Below are 25403 nucleotides of genomic sequence, written 5' to 3' on the forward strand. Positions count from 1 at the left end.
AGATGACCTTTATCAAATGGTTTGACATTTTACCGCCTTACAACATATTTATATCGGGGATGTTTCAATTTCTATTGCACAGGTATTATGAGGTCAAAATTATCGCAGTAGTGATGGTCAATTTTTTAGGGTTCCGTACCCAAAGGGTAAAACGGGACCCTATTACTAAGACTTCCGTAAGACGTCCGTCCGTCTGTCACCAGGCTGTATCTCACGAACCGTGATAGCTAGACAGTTGAAATTTTCACAGATGATGTATTTCTGTTGCCGCTATAACAACAAATACTAAAAACAGAATAAAATAAAGATTTAAATGGGGCTCTCATACAACAAACGGGATATTTGACCTAAGTTAAGCAACGTCGGGAGTGGTCAGTACTTGGATGGGTGACCGTTTTTTCTTTTTGTTTTTTTTTGCATTATGGTACGGAACCCTTCGTGCGCGAGTCCGACTCGCACTTGCCCGGTTTTTTAAGATGACGTTTCTATAATAATGCTTTGATTTATTGGGATGTCGAGGTTAGGCTGCCTTTCCACTGCCTTATGACTGGTGGAGGGTTTGATAGGAATCCACATTTTTTCTCCGCTCCGCTGGATTACAACCAATAATATTGGATGTAATTTTCCCACCGTTGTGGTATAAAAAAATGCTTTAAATGTTATCTATTTCATCAAATCATAATGCAAAAAAGAATAAGAGTAATGTGGTATAATCGCTTTTAGTCACAAATCTCAAAACATTTTAGCTTTAAAACGTGCTGACGGGATTTATAGCCAGTTTTACGCTATCGGCCAGTTTTACGTTTTTAGGACAATGATCGTAGGTCGAGATTCCTCAAGGGCACAAGGTCGCCAGTTTTAGAAAGAGATGCAAGAAACCCTATATTTATCATATGACAGTATTACACTGCCACTTTAAAAAATCAGAACGGCTATGATGGTTGCACTTCTGCCGACTCCGTATCACACGTACTTACATACTTCTTCGAAAATGACAGTGACGATGATAGACAGGAACACTTTAATTTTTAAACAACGTTTATAAATCGGACAAATGCAAGTCAGAATCGCCCACCGAGGGTTCCGTACTTTTTAGTATTTGTTGTTATAGCGGCAACAGAAATAGATACATCGTCTGTGAAAATTTCAACTGTCTACCTATCACGGTTCATGAGATACAGCCTGGTGACAGACAGACGGATAGTGGGGTCTTAGTAATAGAGTCCCGTTTTTACCCTTTGGTTACGGAACCCTAAAAACGAACGCCCATTATTAGCCCGTAACAGGAAAGAAATGTTATTTTTTAAGATGTATTTCAATGGAATATTAAAAATATTAGGAGGTGGAAGCGGAGCACAAAAGACTACCCTCTGGCATCGAGAAACAAAACTAATTATCTCTTTCAGAAAGAAAAATTAAAAACCTCAACAGTAAATGAAGGAGGAGCTAAAGATTTAATTACTTAGTAATGAAATAGCAAACTAAAAGAATTACGGAGTATGAAAGGGAAACACTTGACGCGATGAAAATGTGACGCTTTTTTGAGGTTCAAATCCGTACTTTTCTAGATGAACCTAGTACTCGTGGTCCCTTGTATTCGTGTATTCTTTTAAGAGCGGGAGATAGTTAATATTGTCTACGGTTACCGCGATAGTTATTAATAAAATAAAACTATATAGATGGATAATAGAGTATAATAAATTTAAAATACATTTGAACGTTTTGAAGCCTTTACATCGAAATATAATCCGTCTAAATAGTTTATTTCGGCAAACAGTTATTTGCTAGAGCTAGTTAGAATGATAAATTATGTATTTATGTTAAAACAAGTAAAAGAGGCCTAGAGGTTAGTCTCTATTACTTGTAGTACTCCTTGAAGAGATAAATATAATTATTTTTTTATTAAAGTTTCCAAACAGTGAGTAATATCAGGAAGATTTCAAAGAAAATAAAGGTAATTTTCATTTTAGAAATGGAAAAAATATAAGAAGCTTTGATATTTTTTATGTGTAAATTTCGCATTTTTTGAAATTTTCCGAAAGCACTTCAGTGCGAATTTACACCAGAAAACATTCACTTACATAAAATATTTTTGTGTGATAAAATGTAGTTTATATTAAAGAGATCAAGAAGATTTTATTAAAAATTTCAAGCTATGGCACAAAAAAGCACAGCCAAACAATATTTTGCCAAATCAGGAAATCACTAATAAATCTTCAATTCCAATACGCCAGTAGCAATAATAAGTACAAATGTAAAACAATCAAATGTACAAATAGACAATCCGGATTCCATTAAACACCTCCCACACATAAAACAGTATTAAAGACTCCCAAAGATCACCAACACAAGCGCGGAGACAATACCACCGTGTCACAAATAAAGTAATTAAACCACGGACAAAGATACGGATCCCATCGACGTCATCAAACAATCAATGGGCCGGCTTAATCGAACAGGGTTCCATCCGCCCATTATTACTAGTTGCTTGCGGCTCTCTCGAATTAACTTTGCCATTAAGGGCACCCGGTGATACGGAGATTCATTATTAAATTTAATGGGTGGCATTGAGATTGCGTGCCTGGCGAACATCGCTTGTGTTTAAATGCTTGTGCGATGATATGTGTATGGAGTTTGCAGTCGAATCGTATTACGACGACTTTTTACAAGATTATTAATTAAAAAAACTAATATAAAGAATCTTGTAAGTACTTCCTGGAAATTTAAGTCGGTTAAAAACTGTGAAGTGCTCACTGCACATGCTCGCTGTACATCAATCAGGACAATTAAAATTGTTCCAAACACGGCGTGAATGCATTGTTTTATATCAAACATCTAACTAGTTCAAAATTTAAAAATTTCAAGCGTGAAATAAGCATAGCATTTATATTTACATTTAACACGTCCATAATTCCTCCTCCAGTGTGATTGTTATCACTATCTTTACGTCCAAAGTTATTCAAATACTCCGTAACTCACAACTTTCCCCATTTACTCTCTTTACCCCGGTGTCCCTTTTCAATTTAAAGCGTCATAGTTCTGTGCTCAAAAAGGTAGCGTCTCCGGGGACGAGGAGTAAGCTAGGTGGATTGAATCACGGTACAGGCTCGATTTGAGACAAGAAAGCTTTTAAGAGTTAAGAAGGCGAATAATCGAGCTGCGTTTTGTAGGAAAAGTTTCAGAGGCAGATAACTACTGGGGAAATATAGTTTAATAAACTAGTAAACTTACAGCACCGGATTATTAATAGAATATTGGCAAAATTTTTGAGAGGGGTATAATGAAATCTCGTTTATTGACTTCGTATTAACTACGTTAATTCATAGTATTCAAGTATTACAATGTTCAAATGAAATACGAGTATACTCACATAATTTACTGATTTCAGTATATTTTATAATAAAGCTTACTAATTTAATGCTTTTCTCCGAAAATATCACTGATAATGTACTACAAAATGTCAATGAATGTTATTGTAAGTAGGTGATGTCCAAATACATTACATGATACATAAATTACCTCACAATTCAAAAAAGGATCAGAAATATTCATGTTAAATATGAGGATGAAAGGACCCCGCAGCAAACATAGGGAAAAAGTGGTTTCAGTTAAATCTCACGAAATTTTAGTATGATGTTAAGGGCACAACTCTCTCAGAAGTATACTTTCAGAAATAATCAATGTAATTGTTTCATACAAAATATGTGTTTGTTAACCATTTTTACGTAATTCCTGCTCCTGACAGTTGGTAACTGCACCTTATAACGTCAGTAACTGCCAGTGCGTGTCATAACAATATATCGATTTAAGAAAACATGTCGCGTAAATAGAAAATTATATACTTGATTATTTCTGAAAGTATACTGCTGAGAGAGTTGTGCCCATACAAAAAAATAATCAGGAGAGCCAAATTAAAATCATACTTACATTTCGTGAGATTTAACTGAAACCACTTTTTCCCTATGTCTGCTGCGGGGTCCTTTACACACAAATGTAAAGAATGTTTGCAAAGGTTATCTTGTCGATAATGTCATATAAATGTATTACACATCACTCGCTTCCGCAGCAATTCACACTTAATCGAAGAGGGATATGCGATCAGATTTAAGAGGATCAATTAAGTATTCAATTGAACACTTCCCACTGGAGATATTCGATGATATTAACTCCAAAATCTCGTATCAAAAGCGTCGCGACTCATTGGAATTCAAACTGTAACGCAAGTATGTAAGGTTTTGAATGTAAGTTCATCGTTGAGCCGCGTTAATATTATCGTGTTACACCGAGTGAAGCAGGCAGCCATTGAAATCTATCTGAGCACGGATGATTTACAGCTTAATAGCAGAACTTTACTAACTATGTAGTGAAGGCTTCATGGACAACTTACGTTAGAGTGATTAAGTTGTTAATTATGTATTTATTTTTGGTAAGTTATATTTTATCAGACTAGGTTAGAAAACATTAAAAAAGCCCGCTAATGCTACATTCTGATTACAATATAGCAACATTGCTGATGTAGCATTACTGCTGCAAACTACTACAGCAGCAGACGAAAAACAATCAATTGGAGAAACTGTCAATCTCATTAATAAAATGAGTGACGGATTAAATATCTAATCGTTACCTACAGCAAATATGGCATTGACAGTAACGCATTTTATCAAGAAAATTGACAGTGACACCTAACATGACATACCTATGCACCGGCAGCGCAATCGCAATTTGAATGTACAGGTTTAGTGCATAATCCGAACAATATCCGAAATAAATCTAAAATATACCATTGTTGCTTTAAGTACTTTGTCAAAATGTTAACTCCTTTTGAAATGTCCTTTTCGTTAACCAAAAACAAAATATGAAAATGATCCCAGGCGCAAGGGAAATGCTAATTGTCCCTCAAAAGTCCCCGCGCCAATCTGTCCGGCCGCAAGTAAACAGTGTTATTTACCCACCGGCCAACAACCGCCGGTCAACAAAGACGGACAAACACCGTGACGAATGGCTTGGACCGAGTTACTTACGCAAGGGCTGGAAAGGAACCGTTGGACTGAGGATATGTTTTATTGTTGGTTTGTAATTAATAAAGCCAAATATAATCAACAATCAGTTATTCAGCATACCACCAACAAACATCAAGTTACAAGTTTCTTGTTGTTTTTGTTAGGGTCTTAAATATCTACGGAATGGAGGATTTCACTTATAGTGTCGATCCGTGTCTGTTAAGGTTTGGTACCTTTGGTAAGGTGGGCCTGTACATTTATTTATTATTTGTGTTTTTCTTTTACCTTAACGTAACAAGTACCTACATGAAATTAACCACAATTATCTCAGTATTCGTAAATAACTATTTCAAAATAATGTAACTTGCTTTCTCCATCTAAATAATTATGATTGTAGCGCAAGATATATTAGTCATCTGACAGTTGACATATGTCAAATAGTATAAAGATAGAGCGACATTTTCCCTGGCGTTAACGTCGCTTATACCATCGCCCACACTGTTAACTGTACATCAGTGGACGTTTTGCCTATTGTATAAGGTCCACGAATGTACAGTTAAGAATGTTGTTGTTTGTATTTCCCCCCACCACACTTAACTATTGCTATACCTCGATTATTCATTCCTTTCAATCGTAACGCTCGACTAATACCTCTATTTCGCTGAAGATTACCTTACACTACAAACTTGGACAACAATAGCAACAGTTTAAACAGTAAACCGTAGATTAATACAGCGCTTTGTCTCCAAGATTTTAATTGATTACAATCTAAACTTCTCTGGCCACTTTAAGCTGTTTACTTTCACGCAACTCAGACAGCTGAATTAATTGAAGGGCTTGAATAAGGAATTAAGCGAATTTGGTGAATCGTTAATATGGAATAGGATGGCGAAAATATTTGGATGCATTTTCTGAAGTGTCTAGGATTGAAAAGGATTTCTGTGTTGATAATTTCAACATCTAACTGTGAATAAACATATTATTATATTACGTAAACGTAGAATATAATAAATTACAATACCTACAGACTGACTTTTAAAAAGATTTTATAAGAATAAGAAAATAAAAACAAACTTTTAACTTAAATCAATAACTAAATAAAACTAAAGTACTCTACTTTAGCATGTTGCTACTTTATTATGTATGTAATTATGTAAGCCTGATTTTATTTCGATACGATACATAATTGTATATAGGTGCACATATATATTTTACCATTAAAATGTTATTTACAAAATGCAAACTCCTTTAGCGTTAATATGAAAGTTTACAATGACAAAGTGACATTTTGCTGAATATTTTCAGTCGGCCCACCATTAAACAAAACCAAACAACGCGACAAACGCACCCATCCAATCACACCAAGCGTTTTAAAGCTATATTTCTGCCGGTGATTAACTGTCATCGTTCTCCGTGCAATTTTCATTAAGCCATCATTAAGGAGTGAAACTTTTGGAGCATACCTCTTATCCGGTCCCCTGTCCCGGCTGATTAATTTACGTGGCTACCGTCTGTGCTGCTTAATGACTGGAAGTGTCATTTATTAATGACGGGACGGTGAGATGATTTGTTATTGGTGTCGATATTGTGGGTTGTGGGTGAACCGTGATTTTGAGTTTAGTTATGATACTTATGATTAAAGCGATATGGGTAAGGAATCTATTCCAAATATTGAGAACTTATTTATTTTTATCGAGTACAGACGAATGTTAACATAACTTTCAACGATATTTTTCGAATTGTATAAGACTTAATGGCATAGTACAATTATTTTTTTATATTCATCAAGAAAATAAACTAGGTATTTTTATACTACTAGCAGGATTCGAAAACAATTAAATGCGATTTCAAAGCAAATGCTCTTTAAACGATTGTGATATTAGGCCACCCTGTTAACAGGCATCTGTCCTGTCCAGTTCTCAGACTATGCTTTTGGAAGGTGCTCGCAGCAACATTTAGCTCTTGCATGGCATGACACACATGTTTAGCTTAAATGATCATCTTTATCGTGAAACTGTAAAGGATAAACTAATTTTTTTACAAAATTTTACACATATTTCTGCATTTTTTTTAAACAAATTTAAACTCATTAGTTGAATCTTCCAGTAAACTATTTAGAGCCACGTGCAGACTGTTCTGCCTTGTGTAAGCGAGACACCGGCCCGTCACTCGCGACACTACAAGGCTATCCGTCACTGCTTGTGGCCATGGCTATAGCCCGTTGGAATAATTAAATTACTTTTTTAACATTTAAGTATTTTGATTGACTTGTTACTAGATTTTTTCGGGACGTCTTTTTAAACGTACATATATATGTCGTTATAACTATCTTATTTCAAATGTACCTGTGTGACCTGTAAAATATTTTTTACCAATAATGTAACTGAATTGAACTGTACTATGTTATCAATTTTCATTCTAAGACAATATTGCAATTTTAATTAGGTATTCTTTGTGTATTTTAGCAGAACTAAGAGCATACAGTAGAGTGGTCAAACGGGCAAGGTGACCAAAACGGACATTTGTTATTTTTGCTGTTTATTTTTTACCACGTATTATGTATTAAAATGATGCTTGCATTTTTAAAAGTCTACTCAACAGTTGTTTTCATAAAAAAATCTGATTTTGTTGTTTGGTATAAACAACTTCGAAATTTATTTATTCGACATAAAAGATGCATCAGTTTAAATTTAAACTGAATCTATTTCTCTTTCACATTATTCCTTTGCCACAAAATTTATGAAAATGATGTTGTAAATTTGATTTAGGCTTCACATAATTAAAATATTCATTCAATAGCGGCCAATCTATTTGAAATCAATTCAATATGGGTTAGCATACACGCTATTACATTTCAATAAATTGTAACTCTAATATGAACTGAACTAAATTAACTCTAATATTTGCACTACAAAACCTGTAAACAAAGTCCGAAAATTAAATAAGTAACATTATGCTAATGTATTCAAAGTTGAAATTGCCTTAACATTCGCTAGCTGAATTTATGATAAACTTGTTTATTTGACAGTGTAAATTAGCGTCACATGCAATTCAAACAGAATCAAAATAATTTTATAATTGAATAGGTACTTGTTGAGCTAAAATCTGGCTGTCTACGCCTGTGTGATTGATTTAGATAAGGGTAACATATTTCAAATACATTATTATGAGGTATATACTCGCTAGCGAATTCAACAATATACTTATGGCCCGATTCGAACTTTAAGATACGTCAGTTAATAGATCTAGAAACGATATGGATTAGATAAGTCGGTGTCAAATGAGACGTTTCTTCAAACAAAAACGTCACTTTTGACACTGACATATCTTACTACACTTAATCCATATCGTTTCTAGATCTATTAATTGACGTATCTTAAAGTTTAAGTTAATCTTATACTTTTATAGTATCTACGTATACATCTCTTATTTCATTTATATATGAATCTAAACATTGTATTGTTAGTAACTACTTTACGATGTCATCAATATATAGCTTTAGTAGTTTTCAAAAGTGGAATTAGTAAGTAGTTGGTCTTACTTTTTTAATTAAGCCATAATTGTGATAAACTTTCATCATGCCACGTATTAGAAACAAACTGAATTACTCTTTGAAAATAATTTTAATTTGTGTTTCAAGTCTTAATTTCAAGTTGACAGTTTCAGTTTGTAACTTTCATTCTAATTCAACTATAACTTAAACTAATCCCTACTCTAACCCATCTTTGTCCCTAAAGTCATTATTTTGCAATTATCATTTAACAAGCAAGTTTCAATTATAGTTTTTGTAAAGTTCAAAAATCTAGACAAGTTAAGTTGGTCCTACATTTCAAATTATGCAATTGTTATAAACTTAAATTCTAATTCACCTACAACTAACCCCCATTCCAACTATAGGTACCCCAGTCCCTAAAGCCCCACTCATATAACGTTCACGGACACGAAATTTCGGCAACGGCTTGACTCGTTCAGCAAATAACTTAATTCTCTAGCGAAACGCGGCGCTACGTAGTTATTTGCACAAGGTTCTATAAACACTTTAAATTGGTGTTGACAGTGCATTTACGGAGGTCGCTCCATACACTGAGTCTAATGAATGGTCGGATTGGAGAGGTGCGTTCGGCCTGTCATTGTCCATGCTCGTTACCTACGTAATAGGATTGGTGGATGCAAACCTGAAAAGTACGTATTATGTTCGGCTTATATCTACAGACATTAAACGTGTCATACACGTCGCTGGCTCAATATTACAGTTCTATGTTAGGTATATTTTCAAGATAGTGGAAATACGACTTAATGTCACTATGACAATGTTCATATTTCAGTTCGATAAAAGTGATACATATAACATTTTATTAATTAAGCATAACATCGGAATACACGTGGACGTGATGTAATCAGGACATTTATAGAAAGTTATTTTTAAACAGTTCAATATGAAGCGAACGTTGGCCGTCATTGAACTGTTGGACTTAATTGGTTTCATAACACGTGCTTGTGAAATACGGTAAATATATACGAAACAAATAGTATAAGTACATTATTATGCTTGAAAGTTGACGGATAATGTGTTTCGAACTTGTATCGTCAGATTAAGAAAATACATAAAAATAATCTTCAGGTTGAGTGGAGGAAGCGAGGGGAGGCCTTTGCCCTGCAGTGGGACACTTAACCAGGCTGACAAAAAAAAAATCTTCAGATTAAGTGTGCACAATCTTAACATCAACGTATACCAAACTAACCAAATTCACTTTTCTCAAAAATGGACGGCAAAGTCGACTTTGCCGTCTAAAAAATCGGTCGCGATGCGCGTAGTTTATGGTTAGTCAAAAATTAAAAAGTTAAAAACATTGCAGTCTCGATTTTGGGACTGCAATGTTGCATACAAATTCCATTATTTGTCGAGTTCCAAACTTTTTAAAAGTTGAAATAGCCATATCAAATGAAGGCACAGGCCCAATAAACAGCCAAACAGATGATTAGTACCGCGACTATTTAGGTGTCTCAAATAGGTTGGCGTATTTTTGGCAGAAAAATACACTTCTATTTTTTTATTAAAAAAATAAAAAGGTGGCAACGGCTTTTCTCTGTGAAAATATATACGGAAGAACGTTGCTTTTGTAAAATATTTCTATGATATTTATATTTCTTGCACCATTTTTGAGAAAAGCACTATATATGACTCGGCTGGAAGGCTACTTGCTGGCTTCGGATTCAATTAAACGGACTCCCAAGGTCGTCCGTTTAAAACGAATCCTCAGCCTGCAAGTAGCTACTTCCGAGCCTCGACAATAATGTACTATTAACTGCCCACGAACCAACGGACCAACATAGACGGCTAAAAGTGGTTAAGGTATATTCCACGGGTAGCAAGATATTACTCAACTCTTAATCTGACACGTTTGTAAGTTTAAACATTCCCTCTTGGGCTCCCCTACATTATTCACCAAGGAGGAGTTTTGGCGGTTCTGCGGCCGGCTCCCTGACACTGCGGGGTTGCGAACTGCATCGCAGCCATAATTGTGTTTTTAGTTTTAAGATATATTTTGTAATAATATGTATGTTAGTTTTAAGGTATTTATCTATGGGCCAATAGTTGCCTGAAAATAAATGATTCATTCATTATGTTTGAGTAACTCTGTATAATCCGTGAAGGTAGATGCGCGTGAAAAGCACACGGCAACTCATGTCAAGGTCGGACCATTACAATATCGAATCTTTAACACATTGTTAAATGTGAATACCTCTTACACGTGATTTACCTTTACACGTGGCAACCTCGACCTTCCCTTTTGGGTAAATCACTTCATCCTCATATTTGGAAAGGGGTTAATATTGCAAGACACAAACGCTGACAAGTAAAACGAACATGGAGAAAATTCAAATATGGGTTGTAGTTTCCCTGCCGAGGATTTACTTGTAGGTATTTGTAACACGTGTCTATGTATAAGTACTTTTGCCTTCTATATTCCAAAATAGCTATTACCCGCAACTTTGTTGGGGTTTTATCTAAATTGTTGTAACACTAACTCACAACTTGTATCCTCCATACATTTTGTATCATATTGGAAACAGATTGAATAATTAAAACTCGAATTGGCCTGTGTAACGATTTAAATGTACTTCTACAAATTCCGCCGTCCACAACCGTTGACCGAAACCCTATTCCAACGCGCAACGTCGCATTTGACGAGATTTGACGTGTCATTATTTATTCAATCAAAACTCAATCTTGGGAGAAATAATTTCTTAGGGAGCGTTGTTGCGAACACCAAAAGGTATTTCACGTTCGGAAAGCTAACGGAAAATATGATTTGTCTTTTATATTGTAATCTAATATGCTTCCCTAAAAAAATATTAAGAACATTAATAGGCTAAAATCATTGTTCTTAATATGGAGCTAAGGCCGAAAAGGATTCGGACGATTTCAAAATTACCTCAATAAAAACATAAAAAATATATATCACTAACTTTTAACTACGAATTTTCCTGCGTGGAATGATGATGATTGATAAAAACTATGCTGACCCCGGGCCTCAAACTATCTCCATACCAAATTCCATCTAAATTTGTTCAACGGTTTAAGCGTGAAGGGGTAACAGACAGACAGAGTTACATGCGCATATACAATAATATTATTAGGATAGGCTTGTGTGGTTTAAATAATAAATAAATAAATAAATAAATAAATAAATATTATAGGACATTCTTACACAGATTGACTAAGTCCCACAGTAAGCTCAAGAAGGCTTGTGTTGTGAGTACTCAGACAACGATATATATAATATACAAATACTTAAATACATAGAAAACAACCATGACTCAGGAACAAATATCTGTATCATCATACAAATAAATGCCCTTACTGGGATTCGAACCCAGGACCATCGGCTTCGCAGGCAGGGTCACTACCCACTAGGCCAGACCGGTCGTCAAAATAAAAGTAAATTTCCTATTGTACTTCAATACTAAACTAAAAGACAACCAAAAAAGATAACATAAGATAAGTTGGTAAATTCCGAACTTACATTGAAAGAAACATACATAAACCTAGAACACATTACATTACACTATTTTATTACGCAGTCGTAAAAAAACAAAAGATAAAGTTAATCTAGAACTTGAACTTGCAACGACACAACCGTAACAACTCTCATTCGACTCGGGTAGGTAGGGTAGGTGGGGTAGTGGCCCCACGGCACCCACAACTGACCCACTTTCAGACCCATCTCGTTATGTATGGCTTAATCTGATAAGACCTTGATGAGCGCGGAATCCGTTTGAATCGACTATCAGCTGTCATTTGTATAAATAATGATGCGTTTTGTTGTTTCATTGTGTTGGTTTGTGGTGTAACTATAGTGATAGTAGTACAAGTAGATACCTTTACCTACATACCCTTTTTTAGTTCAGTTTGAAAATGTGGCTGATATGTGTATGTGTATCTGTTATGTGTAGAGCCCTTAATACTGATTTTGGAATGAAAAAATATTTTTTTGCTTAAGGTTTGAACTATTTTAATAGAAGATAAAATAAATTATATTCACCTCAAAAATTACGTAACACGATGAGAATAGTTTTTTCCTTGTCTGAATGTACTTTTCTAAACAGTGATTAATAACCCACACCAATAAACCATACGTCAACTAGCTATTAAAAACATTGCATTCCTTAACCAACCCATACAAATGTCCACTCAACAATCAAAAACTACTTACAGTACAACGACGTGGAAATATGAAAAGTGCCTGCTCCGAGCCTGCTTTGTGAGGAGACACCTGCCCCGGCCCAATTACCAATGTAATTGGCTATTCAAGTTGGCGCGATGGGGCGAACACAGCATGCCTAATTAATGGAATCAACTGTACATTGAAATTTTCGCTCCGCTCGGTTGTTAAGCTACTGGCTGTAATTGTGTTATTATGGCATGCTAAGGAATGGAGTGTTTTTAGTTGAATTTTGACAGTTTGTAGTTGAGTTTTTAGTGGAGTTTAAACGCATTCGTGTTGAGTTTTTTGAGACTTATTTTCATTTTGGGAAACATTTTCCTGTGGCGCTTGGATTAAAATAATATTTAACTATACACGAGATTAACATATATTTTATTTAAAGTGCTCTTGTGATTCGGTTTTTGTAGAATAGCTCTGGTCAACTCTTAAATTATTTATATTTAATTTTTGAGCTCAACATATGAGAACACTAATATTGTCTTCGGACGCGATATGTAAAACCATGGAAACGGATTATATCGCATATAATAAATAAAGTAAACAAAAAAGCTGTAAAGGTTTTAAAAACTTTAAAACATCGGGATGTATTTTGTACCTTAACCCAATATTAGCTAATCTACTTTAATAAAACTCATCCAGAATTAATTATAAATAAATAAAAATAAATAAATTTGGCCATGTGATCGTCTAGTGAAATTAATACGTTGTGAACCTTAGTACCCTTCGTCTTTTATGTGCAGACTGATTAGATTTGGATTTAAAATACTACCCCTAAAATACCCTATGTAATTGTAAATATTTCTACTGTATTTCTATATTATAACACTATCATATGAAAAAAAATAAATAATAAATTATATTTTTTAGAATTTATCTTCTACCGAGCCCTACCGTGACCAGTTACCATGAACAGTAGTGTAAGCCCTTGTTGTTTGTAATTATATTTTCCTTTTATATCCATTCGCTAATCAAGCTAGCTAAAGGAAAATATGTATATGTAAATGTTGCAAAAATTAATACGTACAAACATACTTTATCTACTGTCACGCCTCGGATGAAGTCGGGTCTCTAAACTAAATAATACCTATTTTATTTTGTTTTGTTTTTAATAGGTATTCCTAAACACTATGTAATATTTACTTTTATCTGCGTTTCGGAACCTATTTTCAGACAAGAAGAAACGCCAAGAAACTTATCTGAATATACTATAAATGTATGGAATACTGAAGCGATTGTCTAATAAACATGACTTTTTAACCCTTAGATACCCAATATAGAAAAGCTCAAATTGTCACTAGTGAACTGCTTCGCCTGTCACTAGCTCCCTATAACAAAATTATTTAGTATGTCCTCAAATAACTTTGTTCCCCTATCTCACCAAATATAAAAAGTATTACCTTTAAATCATATTTAATATACGAGCCTCAGTAACCCATCCATATGCTACTAAAACTAGACTTTAATTTATTCTGTATTTTAAAACAATTAACTCTCTAATGATTTTAACACTGTATGTAACCAAAATACATGTGAAAGTATAAATAATAATAAAGAAAGAAATAATAATTAACCCTAACACCCAAATAATGACTCTACCCTAACTCTACCCCAATTTCACCTATTCTAATGTGTAAGACTAGAAGCGAACCTCTAGTATTACAGGGGGGGGGGGGGGAAGTGTGTGAGAGGGACCCTAATTTAAGCTGTAAACGTTCGGCCGACAAAACCGAGGTATTGCAAACCCTAGTGTCTGTGTAATTTGCCTCCCTCCGCAGTATAGGCCGTAGCCAAGGGTACTGACGAATAAGGCGCCCTATTCCAAATATAAAATGTGAATATATAAATATATATAACAAGACCACGCTTCTTCAATTACCAACAGATTTCAGTGAGTAAAGATTACTCTTAATGATCCACACGTGAGATCCTCACATCCCTCTATCAGACCTTGAAGATAACGTAAGAGGTATAATCGTCACCTGTGTAGGTAAAAAGGTTGACGCCAGGCCCCTCTCGCGACCTGGACCTAACACTCTACTGGATTCCCGGAAAAGCCCGCTTATCACCGCTAGGTTAGGCGTTTCCGGTTGATTGACCGTGCAATCAGACACTAATCTGGCTCTAAAACACAAAAACACCAAAACACACGTAAGTATTTACACTGAACTAGCAATTGAACAGTCTGACAAAAAGCAGCATAGTAGCTACGTAATGTCAAACATTCAACCGTAAAAATAACACCTTTGTTTTAACGTCTACGGGCGAGCCAGAGATCGTGACAATCCGACGGACAAAAATAGAATAATCCGTTCCCAGCTTGGCGTGGGGGTATTTATAACCATAAAAGACATTAACGAAACGCGTTTGACGCATTTGACGCGTTAGGCGCACTTCAAAATAAAAACTTTGTTATTTATTTCCTTTAAACTCGAGTTCCAATCTTGAGTAGTTTTAGCAAAGAGATGTGAATCCCATAAGACAAGCAAAGTCAAAAGAAACCCCTTGCCTCGGAAATCAAGACAAAGCCACTCTCTAACAGATGGCGCCACTCTCTTGATATTCAACAATTCTAATGCACATCAATGTAAAAAAACATGGATCAAAACACATGGCGTTCCAAAATTAATAAAAATCATTTATGTCTATATGTAAATATATATGTTTTATTGATATTTTATACATTTTCATCTTTAGTTTCAATACTGCGTCAACAGATGGCAGCATAATCTTCGTGACTACAAAATTCACCGACAGTAATACTCTATACACATTCCATTCTCTTTGGATTCAGCGAATCAGTTTTTCTGATTAATGGCCCACTACAAACTTGACTCAGTTAAGTTTTTGTTTGTTGTTTCGAATTTCTCGTGAGAATGTTTTGCTGTTATTTAAAATTAATTTACTGAATGCATATATTATAGTTACTTACATGTATTTATTTTAATTAACATTTGTATGTAATAATTGAGGTTTTAAAGTTTATGAAAATAATATAGATCGATTGATCAGCTGTGTCAATCATTATTTATGTTAACTAGATCAGCTAGTGCGTCTAGTTACAATTTTAAATTCATTATACGCAGAATAATCCGTTTCTATATTTTATTTCCTATGAGAACAACGTTCTCCTTACTTATCTCTTCTCATCTTAAAAACAAAGTAGAGTGCGTATTTTGTATATCTATATGAACATATAGACTATTCTTACCTGTTTTTTTTTTAACATAGGTCGGGTAATGATCTCGATCCTAATAACGAAAGTCATTATTTTCCGCTTCGCATAAAATCATTATTAAGAGCCCTCCCCTGCCCGTAGTTCAACTTTATCGTTTTTTGTAAGCACCCTTAAACTACGTTTAAAAGCAATTTTTAATATAAAATGTTTACGGCATAATTAATCCCCTTGTAAAATACTTCCATTCAGGTGGATCCTGGACTTAAAGATATTTTTAAATATAATTTTTCGAGGTATTTCTCCTATGTCAGATACATGCTTAAATATATTGAACATAAACTTTACACGAAACAGACAAAATGACGTAAAAACTATATGTACAAAGGCGAACTTATCCATAAAAGAGAGCTCTTCCCGCGAATCCTCTTTAGTCGTGTGTCCGCAAAATAAAATATTTACAATTACACTAGCACCATACTCGTAGATTAATATGACATCACACATACTTATACCTACACGCAAAAATAATCCTTTAAATTACGAAGTACATTCAAATTATACAAACCCAATCCAGAGCACCGTTAAATAGATTTAAAAACAAAAAACAGCACATTCCAATTATAAATTCAAGTAAAAACAAAAGCGAAACGTAAAGGCGGGGACACAAGGTACGTGTCCCGAACCCGAAACATTGTTCGGAAATATTAGAGAACTGGTCTGGTCATTAAATTCAGATTTATACGGCTGGCCGGATATCTCTCCCACGCGACTCTCCTAATGACCACCTAAATTCGGATAATTTCCAGCTTGCTAATAAAGCTGGGTACACATCGGGAATTAGCTTTTTTAACAACAGGGAAATTGTTATGAATCGGATCGATTGGACTTCTTGTTTCATTTGAGATAATGTTCTGCTTTCTATTAAAGCTTAAATAAAGCGTATACTATTTTAATAACAAAACTTAAAGCGTATACTACTTAACACAAACTTGCTGAAAGAAATATTAAACTGAATATTTTTTATGAACTATACCTGTAGCAAAAACTAGAGTGCTTCATATTTAACAATTTCTTATGGTTTTGAAACGATATTGATGATCGACGAGTTTAAAACTATAACAAATTATTTACACAACAGATTAATATTCACATTAAGATTTTTTTTTCTTTAATAACCTTTAATTTAGTATTGTTAAACTATTTCAACCTGTTGTTTATTTCCTTTAACTATATAGTAGTGCATAATAAAATAGTAGAAATGAATAAAATGGAGTTAAAAAAAAATCCATACTAAATTGTTGCCATGTTTAAACATTTTACGTCAAAAATGTAACAGTTACGTAAGAAGTGGCGCGCTCAATAAATTTCTACAATTTCTTGTCGGACTATACGTTACCACGCATTTAAAAAGTAAACCGACCGACACCGACCCAGCTTAACGCCTCGGAACCGCGCCGCAACCGCACCCGAACCGCAACTCGTTAAGCCCACGGCTAAGCAGTTTTTGCTGAGAGGTGCTTCACTATGCAATCACACTCGGTATTCAGGTGCCAATTACGACGAACGGTTTAAATAAAAAAAGCGTAGCTTATACAATTTGAAAGAAGAAATTTAGAAATAACACAGGTTGACCTAAAAGTAGGTTGACAATGTTTTTAACTACGGCATATCGTTGATAATTTTATGAAACGCTTGCGTTTGTGTATTTTTATTAAATGTTTTTATTTAGAAATTTAAATCAGGCAACAAGGCCCATATTACAAATACCTTACAAACTAACATACATATGTATTTTATAATATATTATAGGTAAGGGGGAACATATTGATACGTTTTGTTTTGATACAACAATTGTAGTACTGCCTCCAGGACATTAAAAAAAGCATATTTAAGTATAATTTTGATTCAATATGTTAATTAATTTTAATTGAAAAAGATTTTTTTTGATAAAATTAATCTAATTCGCTTTTAATAACCTACCACTACACCAAAATTAGTAGTAATAAAACTGATATATATCTCCTTTTTCGTTAATAAACACCAGTTATTTGCTAAACGCACGCAATTACTGTACTTGGTTCCATTACCGGCGTTTCGGTCAAGCGGTAATGGCCGTGTTAGCCATATTAACACGCCTTTATGAATACGCGGATGTAATCATATGTTATTAATAAGCAATCGAACGTTACTTGATAACTACATTACTTCGATCCCAAATATTCAAAAAATTCTAAAAATATGTTTATTAAGCGAGCATGTGCACTTTATAATGATAATAATATTGTAAAAAATTTAGACATATTTTACTGTACCATAAGCTCAATTAAAAAAAAATTCAGGACTAGTAATATGTAAATTAACGAAATTTGTCAAAATTTTAAGTAAGTATTAATATATGTCATGTCATGTATGTCGATACTTATTCAATAGTTGTTGAAAACGTAGAACAAGTATTTCATTGAGTTTTATGTATACTTAACTTCTAACTTCGCAAACTCAGTGTAACCTCTTACTAATCAGCTGAACTTAAGCCAAGATAGGTACTTTTTCGTGCTTCTATATAAATAAATCTTTAATAAAAATGGAAACTATAGGTCTACATTAAGAGAAGAAACTGTAACAATATTTTTTGTATGACCGTTTGTTTCATATTTAAATAAATAAAATAAAATAAATAAAATATTCCAATTCAGATTCAAAATCTTGTTATGATTTTGAACTGGTTTCGATACCACGTTCTCACTTCATTTCTTAAATAAATGTTCAATATCATTAAAAGGATTCCGTAACAGATATATTTCACATACTTCCCAATTTTTGTGAACGTTAATAGTAACAAAATATTGTGTTAATGTCACGCAACCATTTCATGTAGGCTAACATTTAGAATATTAGTCAATAATAATCATCTCCCAAAGTCAGAATTACATCAATATTTACGGACCGGGTTCCAAACTGTTCAAACTGTAGCGAACGCATGGAACCCATCAATAACACGGACCCCCATAAATCGAGGCACAATGCGTGATTGATTAGACAATGTTATTACCTACACTTTAATACAAATTTGTTATATTCGCATGGATTTATGTTAGGTTGCTGGCGTCCACAGACTGAAACCCTTTTTAGGATAATCTTAGTAAGAACTGGAGTTGTTTTAATCTGAATTACTGCCGTATACGAACTTCAAGATATTCACAAGAGACGACACGTACTAGATCCATTCTAGATACGTTATAGTTTACATATCAACTAGTTCTCTTTTGCAGCGCAATTCGGGCAACCAATGTCACTTTTACGTTAGATTGAGTAAGATGTCTATTAGATGTGAATTGGATCTCTAACCTCTAGCGGCCCACCATACAAGGAAAATTGGCAATCGAATTTGAATCTACCGTATTAGAAAATAGAGTTGAATTTGTTTTGTTTTAAAGTCTAACTAAACAAAATAAAAGCAACTCTATTCCATTTCATTAAGATTTAAATTTCATTGGAGGTAATTTGTACTAGTATTAGAACATTGAACCCCAAGAGGCTAAGTCATATCCTTCAGTGGAAATCGTTCAAGAGTATCTCGAGAATCGCGCAAATGTCAAATTTGACATGTTAGATCTTAAACATATCGTTATCGTATCTTGGTGATGTCTAAAAGATATCTAATAGATGTCTATTTCAAAATCCGAATCGGGCCCTTAGTAGTACTCGACTCAGATTTAGGAGACTAACACACCCTGGTTGAATTCATTCCGAGCCGACATGATTGCACATTCATATTTTCTACGTAACTTTTCATACATATATCGTCATTCTGTCCTGGCTGGTTTCGACCTCGGTGATTGTTTTGTGCTGATTAATAAGAGCAACGTTCGTGAGCAAACGTATCTACGCCATGTGATAGCCCAGTAAAGATACGGATAATTATAATAATCAGTTTTTTTATTATTCGTTTCATATCCTGTGCCATAACCGCGCAAATCGAAGTTCGCAAATGTAGGCATCTTTCTCTGTCACTTTAATTACGCTTTTACTTGGGTAAAAGAGAAAGACCCCCGTAATTTGCGAATTTCGGTTTTTGCGGTAGGCCCTCTGATTGTAAACCTCGTATTATATAGCCCTCCAGGAGTCAAGGTACAATCTACCCATTATCGGCGCGATTCGGGAAATGAATTAGACGTTAACTAGATACGATATAGTAAAGATATATGACGTCCCACGAGTAAAGGTACCTTATCGCGGTTGGCGCTTACGCTATTATTAAATTCGCTCCAATATTATTGCAGTGCTATGCGGCGTAAGCGTCAGACGCCATAAGGTACCTTTTGCCGTAGAACGTCACATAACTTTACCATTTCATATCTAGCGAATCTCTAATTCGTTTCCCGAATCGCGGCGCCAGCCGCCATAAGGTACCTTTTGCCGTGGAACGTCACATATCTTTACTATTTCATATCTAGCGAATCTCTAATTCATCAATTCAACCGAGCCGTATACCCCATGTGTAGCATGTTCTTGTGTTCCAGGGGGCGCTGCAAGGAGGCGCGCGTAGGCGATCGCAGGTAGCGTTCAGTGTGCGTGCTCTAGGCTGTACTGTTGTCACTGTCTGTCTCATAGCGCGCGGAGTGTCCACGTCGAATCCAACGAACCGCCTTGTGGTAGCCCACCAAAGATACGGTTGACTTCATAATTATAATAGCCTCATTTTATCGTTCCGCTCTATTTTGAAACTCCCCACTAATCTACGCATGTATGGCGCAGATGATGCACTGATATATGTCTTATTTTGCTAGAAACAAACAGTAATAAGTAACAGTAGTAGTTGTACTTTGTTTAGATACTACGACATAGAAAATATATCTTCATAAAAAAGGAGAGAAAAAATGTTTGTAATAATATTACGAAGGTGCACACAAACGTGTATCGGTAACCATAAAATCATATTTTGTTGGATTCAAGGTTGTAAATATATAACTAAATGTCTGCTATTATAAATTATTTTCAATTATCATACCTGCGGTCGGTAACATGACTGGAGTATACCGTGTCAGAGCGTAGCGTAGCTTCATGTTTCAGACCGCCAGCTGTTCTTACAAAGAGCCACGGCTAGCACGTAGTTTATCATAAAGGCGTGTTCGAAAACTGGATTCGACCTGGAAATACACACTCACTGTGCACTTAGTTATCGTCGTGCTGTAAGAGATTTGTTTTCGTATTCATTTCGAGAAGTAATTAGTGTGGTTTATGTTATACCATTGATTTTTTTTGACGTCGATTTCTGTAAAGAGCGACCAAAATTATGGACAGTGATGAAATTGGGTTTTAATCACAGCTCGAACAGAAATCTTGGAAATAACAGCTCCCTTAAAAGCTAAAAGAGGATTCCGTAGTGCACTAATCGGTTTTACCCTATGTGTTACCCTGCCCGCTGCGGAACCCTCCTCATTCATGAAATCACTGCAACGTTAGTGTAATGTGCTAATTATGTGTTGATCTGGGTTTGGATTTTGTTCGTTGTTTTATTTTTAACTAAAACTGTGTGTAATCTGTGTTTTCATAGAGCTGTTGTTTGTTGACGACAGCTGTAGCGTCGGGGCCAACTTTTGTGCACTTAAAAAAAAAAGAAACAAACGCAATATACTGGCCACTAAACGAATAAGCTTTTTTTTTCTTAGTGGCCAGTACTTGCTAATATAATTAGACTCTTTCTCCTTCTAACATTGACAACAGTAAACTTAGTGCGCGCGCATACGGCGCTGAAAACGCCCGCTAACCGCGCACACGCGTCTATACGCCGCCATTTTGTTGTAATTGGTCGCTAATTAGGCGCCAGTCATCCGTGAAATTGTCGGCAGCTGTGTGCGCGGTTACGGTGCCCATTTCTCGTTTATGAAAAAAATTGTTACGCCCGAATAACACCGATAAGCAGGGTGTTTTGATGTTCTTTGCAAGCCTTATAAGTGTTCTTCGGGCTTTGAAAAGGAAATGGCTAACGAATAGAAGTGATTGGTATTTTCTTTTGATCCATTTTCATTTAACTTATGCGTCTTTGATGCAAGAGGAATCATTAAGATTTATTTTAATTATGCCAATTAGCAGATTTTTGGCAGTAACTATGTTATCAAACAAAATTATTAATTATTTGTAGCCATTTTCTTGCGTAGAATTGGCATTATTTACAGTTGCAGACTGGCGGTTTTTAAGGAGAAGCGCCGTGTGCGCACGCCCTTATGTCATGAACGTGTCAAAAGTTTGAGGGTCCTTGCATAAAGTACAGAACTTATTTCTGAATACCTGAAGCATTATGTTTTACTGTGAAAGAGAGAAAATAATCTACTAATTGCAATATACCCTTAAGACTGATCATAACAACGAAGTCAACAAAATATAGATATAATTTAAAATGTATCCCGGCTTTGTGTGTGATATGACAGACTTTGAATACGCCAGGAGTCTTATCCGATTCGGATCGGACGAACGGCGTTACGGCAAGAAAGGTTTTGAAAGAATACATTCAGAGGCAATAAATCGTATGAATGTATCGTATAAACAATAATCAGGCGAATAAATTATAATGTATATTGGTATGTATGTTGTGTGAGTGACTAAAATACGTGAGTTAAACCGTATAATTAGTTTAATTTCTAGTGTTAGTACCAACATATGATAAATATTATTTAATCCGCAATCTTGACTACTAAATTTAATTTACTCGTATGTAGGTTAAATTGCCACCCGGACCGTTGCCGGTCCGAACGTCCTCGTGACAATATTGTACCTATTAAAATAATTTTACACCAGTTATACACGTATTATTAAGTCTAAAGGCGGCCACTGACGAGCTTTCCAACAGTCCAAATAGCGTGGCTGCAATCCAAAATCGGTCCGTGAATGTCAAAAACGTACATTGTTTAATATTAGGATGCCGTCCATTTAGATGAATCCATTGTAACGGCATCCATTTGGAAGGCTCGTCAGTGGCCTGCTAAATAAGCGCTCGACATCACACATCGTGCGCTCGATCAGTAGAGACTGCAGTCGGTGCCCTATACATGCCGCAAAACTAAGTGGCGAGTCAGGTCATAAAGCCATCTCTTTCGCTCTTGGTTCATCTGAATAAGGGTAAAGGAGATAGCATTATGATCTCAGTTGACAGTTTGTATTGCGTTATGTATAGTCGAAGATCCTAAAAATCGGATCGATACATGTCGAGCGTTTATCCGACTTAATATATACGGGTTACCCATTTAAATAATGTTAATATGTTCAAGTGTCACGGGAGTTAAATATTTAAAATATTGTAGGTATTCGTTATATGAATTGTAATTGTTTTCCACAGATCGAAAGCTGTTCGTGGGCATGCTGAGCAAACAACAGACCGAGGAGGATGTGCGGCAACTGTTCACGCCCTTCGGCACTATAGAGGAGTGCTCCATACTGCGCGGACCCGACGGCGCGAGTAAAGGTCAGTACAGTCCTCCTTTAGGAACTTTAGGGTGTTACCTCACCAGTCGATCGACGCCATCGTCGACTGTACCATATCAACATGATCGATCGATAGTTTCTAAATATAAACTATTTTGTTAGAACAAATTTCTTATTTGTGAACATGTTATTATTGTTTTAATACAAATGTTCTAATGCTGAGGCCTACGTAACTCAAGCATTCAATAGATATATGGACTCTTTTAAATAAACGATAACATGCATGTTTTGAGTACCTATAATGTCAATACCTAACGATATTAATTTCTTCAATCGACACTTGAATTTCGAATGTTTCACTCAATAAATTTCTTACTCTATCTAGAAGTAGATTTTAGAACGCATCAAGACCCAAATTTCATTACTTACATTTTATTTATAAGTCTATTTATATGACTATTTTAAGTTTTATATTCCATGTAGTTTAGTTTTATTACTGTTAATATTGAAAGTAATATAAATTATATTATAGTTACAAGTGCTTAAACATCCTGCTCGTAAAGTCCGTAGTAACCGATAAAATTGACACTTTACAAGCTGCACGTACTAAAATTATAAATTCAAATTAACGCAAAACATAACATTTTATTCTGTAATAACTTTTACAACATTCCCGATTGTACTTGGACTTATTATTTTATAATCTTCGAATGACTAATAATGTCTGGCGACTGGATTGTAATACTTAGTCGTAATCGACGTTTCAGTCGCAGCGTGTACGAAAGCCCTTATTATAATTGTAGCGCAAGTTGGATTCACTTCGACGGAACAACATGTTTGCATTCAAATACATATGCCAGGGTTGACATAGCTGGTTAAGCTGCACTATAAATAAATAATAACATTAAAGTCGTATAGAAAGTCTCAAGTCAATGAAAATTATGAACAATCGAACATTGAGGATCTCTTGCCACCCAAACGCTAATTATGCTGTCTCTTAATGGGTCTTAATATTCTGCTTTTTCTGCTTTTGCTGTCGTCTGTACATATTGTATGATCGTTACGAATAAATGTATAGGTATATTTTATTTTTATTAAACTTAAAGAAAAAATATAAACATTTTAATAATACAATACAAACATGTGTAATGTCTTAATATTAATAAAATTCACACTGTGGTCTAATCTCGCGCAATTCCAATTACGACTTTACACTTAACAGTGCTTTATATTGTCTCATGAGTCACCGCATGAAGTGCGAGTAAAATTAGAAGAATTCGTTTTTTATTATTTGGGCAGCCCTGCACAAGTACATACACACGTACAGACGTGACAGTCAGCCAACTTTAATTTAATCCAGCGCTCAAACCGCCTTTAATACTGAAGTAAACTATACCGCGTGCTAACGCTACGTCTTACGTAGGCGAACAACGCGCGAACGCGGCGCGGCGCGGCGCGGCGAAATCAATCCTTTGATGCCCATAGAAGTGTCCTACGTAAGCGATCTCGTTGCGAACGCGGTGCGGCGCGATTTGCACGCGAATGTCAGGCGCCGCGCCGCGTTCGCGCGTTGTTCGCCTACGTAAGACGTAGCGTAAGGCTTTTACGACTCCATTTTGGAATGACGTAACGGACATGTCTTAAAGTTTTAAAATGAAGTCATTATTATTAATATAAAGAAACCAAACTAGCCTAGCCTGTCAACATCTCAACTCAACTAGAATACTTCTTATGAACAGGTCTGAAAATTACCGAGATATTTCCTGAGAATAAAAATAAAGGTGTACTAATTTTATTATGCTAATTAATGTCGAAATAAACATAAGCGGTTTACATTTTTTACAAAATATATTATATTATATTTTACAAATTATAAAAAGCTGACGTAACTCTTCAATCTTCATTAACTAAACTGAAACGGTTTTACTACGGGCGTAAAGAACAACATTGTTTAACCCAGAAAAAGACCCAACATACATTTAAAAAGTTTACTACTTACGGCATTTTGCCACGAGATGGCGTAACGCGGTCTCTTCTAGTCGCGTAAGCGCCTTTTATGTAACCGTTAAGATTTTACGA

At 35.0% G+C, this 25403-nt stretch overlaps 1 protein-coding gene across 7 annotated transcripts in view; it reads left to right on the plus strand.

Annotated features, from left to right (window-relative positions):
* The window catches only part of LOC134670168 (CUGBP Elav-like family member 4), a 797956-nt gene that overhangs the window by 584984 nt on the left and 187569 nt on the right, over positions 1-25403 (plus strand). For 6 of the 7 annotated variants that reach the window (XM_063527978.1, XM_063527899.1, XM_063528142.1 and 3 more), the window contains one exon: positions 23239-23364. In XM_063527978.1, the coding sequence (XP_063384048.1) occupies positions 23239-23364 (126 nt within the window). Of the gene's footprint in view, positions 1-20425; positions 20462-23238; positions 23365-25403 lie in introns of all 7 variants that reach the window. The other variant, XM_063528334.1, reaches the window with a different exon arrangement.

Source organism: Cydia fagiglandana, chromosome 1 (assembly GCF_963556715.1).
Source record: "Cydia fagiglandana chromosome 1, ilCydFagi1.1, whole genome shotgun sequence".
NCBI classification, from domain to species: Eukaryota; Metazoa; Arthropoda; class Insecta; order Lepidoptera; family Tortricidae; genus Cydia; species Cydia fagiglandana.